Source organism: Sinocyclocheilus grahami, unplaced genomic scaffold (genome assembly GCF_001515645.1).
Source record: "Sinocyclocheilus grahami isolate Dianchi unplaced genomic scaffold, SAMN03320097.WGS_v1.1 scaffold81.1, whole genome shotgun sequence".
Taxonomy (NCBI): Eukaryota; Metazoa; Chordata; class Actinopteri; order Cypriniformes; family Cyprinidae; genus Sinocyclocheilus; species Sinocyclocheilus grahami.
Window position 1 is genome coordinate 10,651 of NW_015505260.1, and position 5,600 is coordinate 16,250.

Genomic DNA, 5,600 nt, shown 5'->3' on the forward strand with positions numbered 1-5,600 from the left:
GAAGCATCAATATGTGTAAGTGGTCCTTATTATTGCAGCCATCTGAAATAGTAGTAGGCTACTGAGCAGAATTCAAGTAACCAAAATTACTTCTGCCATAATAATACAAAAGCCAAATAAATTCTTGATAATGATAGTTCATGATTATCAGCATGAAAACTAAAGTGAAATGTTCAAACCAAGCGGCAACCTCCCGCTCTCTCTCGTGAAACCAACACGGAAGTGACTAAAACTGCAATTCATCGACTGTCCGCTAGAGGCTGGCTCCAAAAGGGCGTCAGTCCCATAGGCTCCCCATGTTAAAATGCCCAACTTTACAGCAGAAAAAAAATATGATTAAAGCCTGGTACAAAAAGTGGTTTTGGTCTATATAGCTAATTTTGCCCTTCATGTCAACTGTGAGGGGGGTGAATTTTTTTTATAACTCATCCGTTTAAATTATATTAAACCTTAAAGTTCTGCATAATTAAGGGCGTGACCACTTGAGTGGCAGGTGGATTGCCGCTGCTGTCACCGGCAGCGAGCTAAGTGGGCGTGGTTTCAGCAACCATTTCCCACCTCTTATCCGGGAGTGGTGTGCTGCCAAGATGGCGACGGCCGGCTCCGCCCACTTTGAGCTTCAAAAACGCTCTTCAGAAACCTACGGGTGACGTCACAGACACTACATCCATGTTTTTATACGGACTATGGTTCAAACCTATCAATGTTCTTCTTCCCACATTGCTGGTAAAAAGTAGCCTATTTGGACACTTTCTAACACTTAAAACTACCCCATGATTTACTCACCCTCAAGCCATCCTAGGTGTATGTGACTTTCTTCTTTCAGAAGAATACAATCGGAGTTGTATTGAAAAACGTCTCTTCAAGCTTATAATGGCAGTGCTTGGGTGATATTCAATAGTCCAACAGAAGTCCAATGAACTGCACCAATCCATTATAAAAAAAGTGCTCCACATGGATCCGGGGGGTTAATAAAGCCCTTCTGAAGTGAACGGATGCGTTTTTGGAAGAAAAATATCCATATTTCAAACTTTATACAGTGTAATCTCTAGCTTCCGCTAACTGGTACGCGCGTTCATGAGAGAGTGGCGTTCCAGCCGGATGACGTAGGCGTAGCGTAAGCTTCTTTTAAATTACGTTTGCTGCGTCCCAGTTCACCTACTTATACTATGCCCTAAAAGTATGTACTCTTTTGTTTTTTGAAGAAAAAGTATTTACTTTTGAGTATGTAGCAAAATAGTAGGCAAGCTTTGGGACATACTACTTCGTCATAACTGTGTCTTTTGTAGCGTAAGCTTCTTTTAAATTACGTTTGCTGCGTCCCAGTTCACCTACTTATACTATGCCCTAAAAGTATGTACTCTTTTGTTTGTTTTGTTTTTTGAAGAAAAAGTATGTACTTTAGAGTATGTAGCAAAATAGTAGGCAAGCTTTGGGACATACTACTTCGTCATAACTGTGTCTTTTACTCTACTCTCACTACATTTTTTGGAAGGTAATGGTACTTTTACTTGAGTATATTTTTTCAGTACTCTTTCCACCACTGCTGAGGGGTCTGTCCGCATCAGAGTGAAGCCCTACCACAAGCATCCTGAATATTGTAATTACTCGAAACTGAATGACATTATGCTTTTGAGGGTAAAGTTGGAAATATATTCAAGAAGGCACAATTTATATATATACAAAGGGTCTGAATACTTAGGACCATGTGATATTTCAGTTTTTCTTTTTTAATAAATCTGCAAAAATGTCAACAATTCTGTGTTTTTCTGTCAATATGGGGTGCTGTGTGTACATTAATGAGGAAAAAAATTAACTTAAATGATTTTAGCAAATGGCTGCAATATAACAAAGAGTGAAAAATTTAAGGGGGTCTACTTACCATACCCACTATATATATATATATATACACATACACATATAATTAAATATTATATATTAAGCTGAATAAACAGAGGCAATGTAGTAATGGTTTAATCTAATGGAAGATGATTAAACCTGTTTTTGTTTGTTTGTTTTTGAAAGGAGTGAAATTATTTCCTTATGAATTTATTTCCTCATGAATCCAAAACATCAGGAACTCTCAAAAACAGCTGCCATGCAACAAAACAATAAACTTTCTAATCTGACGGGAAGATCTAGAAGAAACAATTGTCCTTTCACCCACTCCTTTCTTCCTGGGCAGATGGCCCAGGTCACAAAAAGTTGACTTAGGAGTGTCAAGAACTCAAGTTACTATACTTATATCATGCATTTACTGTATCTTCAAAATTCATAATCATAACCCTTTCATGTTTGTTATTGTTCTAAAGATCGATTGGTAAAATGGTCTCAATTTCACAGTAGTCACTTGTATTAAGAGAAATATTGTAAACTTTTGTAGAATTGTGTTCTGCTGAAGAGGGGGGGGGGGGGGGGGGAGGTGTGACCTTGGATCACAGAATGGTCTAGATTTCTGGAAACCTGCTTGCTTTGACCTCATACCTGGTGTTAATGCATTCATGCTTCTAATTTTGTAGCCTGAAATATTAATATGCATAGTCATTGTATCTATATAGTCATATATCATTGAGATTAGATTTTTTAAAAAATACTAATTATTCCTGTGATAGTTATTGATAGATCCCATTGATTTACATAGCATATATATATATATATATATTATTCAAAATATCTTCTTCAAAATATCTTATTTTGCATTCAACATCTCTCAGATAGCACAAGTATGTCCAGAGCCAGATTTATGCATATAGACATGTTCCTATGTTTGCATGCCAGGAGGCAATTACAATAAAATGAAATGAACATCCCTGATGCTTTGCCACAAGCAGGAACTGCAGAAGCAACTATGGAAGTGATACTCCTGTTTAGTTGTTGGTGGCAGCTTGATGAGTGAGCACATTGTTGGAAATCCCTCTGCATCTTCAGCAGGTTTCACAGGGTCATGAGCGTTTCTCCCCTCAATCTGTGATCTTCACCTGAGCGGGGCAGCGAAGACCAGATCAGCCTTCGCCTGCAGAACAGCAATCTCTCATTAACCACATCTACCTTGAGCTGGTCTCTGCTGCCACTGCTATCTATCTGGTGGCCTTCCTCGGTTGTTTAGGTTTGCCATACTGGAAGCACAATACCTTAAACCCCCCCCAAGCAACTGGCTGTTGTCAATTTCCTTGAGCCAAATGGTCAATTGAGCTATGGTATCCTTGAGATTGGTGCCGTCTTTCAGAGTGTAGTCATAGCACTTTCCCAGGTATCGAATTCCTTGTTCTTCAATAGTTGGAATCTCAGTCCTTTGAATACTAAGTGGCGCTCCTAGATTTACATGGGCTCCTAGATTTCCCTGGTTTAAATTGCATCTGTGACCAGGTGGCCATCTTCTCAAGTGAACTTAGAATCCATGGAGGTGGTAACATCGCTGTTTTTGAAGCAGTTATACTTAAGATTCCTACTGAAACAACATGATTTCGCCTACGAGAATTCAACAAACAATGCTAAATGTGAGCATGCTAAAAATAATTCAGAAACTACATTTAAGGGGAGTGAGGAACTTGGGCTTTCCTTTCAGGATACATGGGCTCCTAGATTTCCCTGGTTTAAATTGCATCTGTGACCAGGTGGCCATCTTCTCAAGTGAACTTAGAATCCATGGAGGTGGTAACATCGCTGTTTTTGAAGCAGTTATACTTAAGATTCCTACTGAAACAACATGATTTCGCCTACGAGAATTCAACACACAATGCTAAATGTGAGCACGCTAAAAATAATTCAGAAACTACATTTAAGGGGAGTGAGGAACTTGGTGTCTTTCTCACCTCTGAAACACCTTAAGTGTCTTTTGTTCTGTTTACAAAGGGTATAAATGGCATGCCAAATGATTTCATTATCTACCAAACTAGAATAACTAAAGATTATTTAGAACAAGTTTGTCATTTCTGCAATTCCGTCAACTCACCAGCAGAGGTCACCATCGCCAGCTTTCTATATTGGATCTCTAAATGGACTATATACTGTATAGGCTTATAAAAATATGCCACCTGTATTATAATGTTGCTTTTCCATTCATATATTCCATTTATATATTTGTGGTAATGAATTGTAAATATTCAAGTACCTAAATGTGTGTCGACCTGCTTAATACTTCTAGACTGAACCATCTGTGGTATTTACTCATCATTGTCACTTAAACCACAAATTGGAAAGAAAAACGGAAGAAAAAAAACGGCCTCTTACGGGCAGCTCACTGTCTCCACCCACCCTTCTGTTTATATAGTATTTTGTCAGTAAGAGCCCACTGCTTATCTTCATGATGACCATCATCTCTCTGCTCCTGCTGGCCTCTCTGCTGCCACACCTGACCTTCACTGGTGAGACTCATTATATAACAGCATATTATTCAGATTTTTTTTTTTTATATTTGATTGGTATGTGCTGATTAAGCTGACTGACAGCAGTATCTCTCTCTCAGCTCATGTGAATGTGGGAATAGTGAACGGCAGGGAAGCAAACCCCCACTCCAGACCTTACATGGTTTCTCTTCAGATAAATGGACATCATAACTGCTGTGGATTCCTCATTTCTGATCAGTTTGTCTTGACTGCTGCACATTGTCAAAAGATGTAAGACTTTTGTTTTGTCTAAACTGCAATACTGATCGATTACTGATACTGATTATTTATGATTGAGTTTTTAGATTAATCGACAGTAGTATATGGTTTACAAAGTTTTGTCATCAAATCAGTATACTTAATATGCTCTTAAAAAGAACACATAAAACTCAGAAAAATGTTCATTAAGGCTTTCTTTCAACAGAAATGAGATACTGACGGCTGTGGTTGGTGCACATGACCTAAAAAATAAGAATGAGGGGTCTGTTCGCATCAGAGTGAAGTCCTACCACCAGCATCCTGACTATAGCAGTGATACGAAACTGAATGACATTATGCTTTTGAGGGTAAAGAAGGAAATATTCTCAAGGAGGCACTTAAAAAAATAATAATTAAGCTGCGTAAACAAAGGCAATATAATAATCAATGGTTTAATTTTATGGAGGGTGATTAAATCTGTTTTTTTTTATTACAGCTAGAGAAAAAGGTCAAACTAAGCCAAAATGTTGAACCGATATCATTAATGAAGAATAAAAAAGACATAAAATCAGGTTCTGCCTGTAGTGTTGCTGGCTGGGGAAAACTGCAGCCGAAAGGCTCAGCGAGTGATCGTCTAATGGAGGCAAACGTGACGATAATGAAAAACACACAATGTAAAAATAAATGGAAAGGAATTGAGAAGTATTCAGTCTCAAAGATGATGTGTGTATTTGGCCGTGGTGGATCCTGCAAAGTATGTACAAAACTTAATTCACAGACGCTGTTAATTTATGAACCGGTTTCACGGAGTTTAAACTGATATATGTTTTAAGTCATGTGTTGATCTGTGTTTTTTAACAGGGGGATTCTGGAGGTCCTTTGGTTTGTGGAGACACTGCAGTTGGTGTCACTTCCTTTGGTGATGTTAATGTCTGTAACTCACCCGAGCATCCTAATGTGTATACTAAGATTTCAGCATATCTCAAATGGATTCACAAAATAATAATAAAAAAATAA

At 38.0% G+C, this 5,600-nt stretch overlaps 1 protein-coding gene across 1 annotated transcript; it reads left to right on the plus strand.

The window, feature by feature from the left end:
- Positions 1-4,306: 4,306 nt before the first annotated feature.
- On the plus strand, positions 4,307-5,600 carry LOC107586425 (granzyme B-like). Its single transcript, XM_016273795.1, has 5 exons — positions 4,307-4,364; positions 4,466-4,616; positions 4,810-4,951; positions 5,080-5,337; positions 5,445-5,600. The coding sequence occupies exons 1-5, from the start codon at positions 4,307-4,309 to the stop codon at positions 5,598-5,600; spliced, it is 765 nt and encodes a 254-aa protein (XP_016129281.1).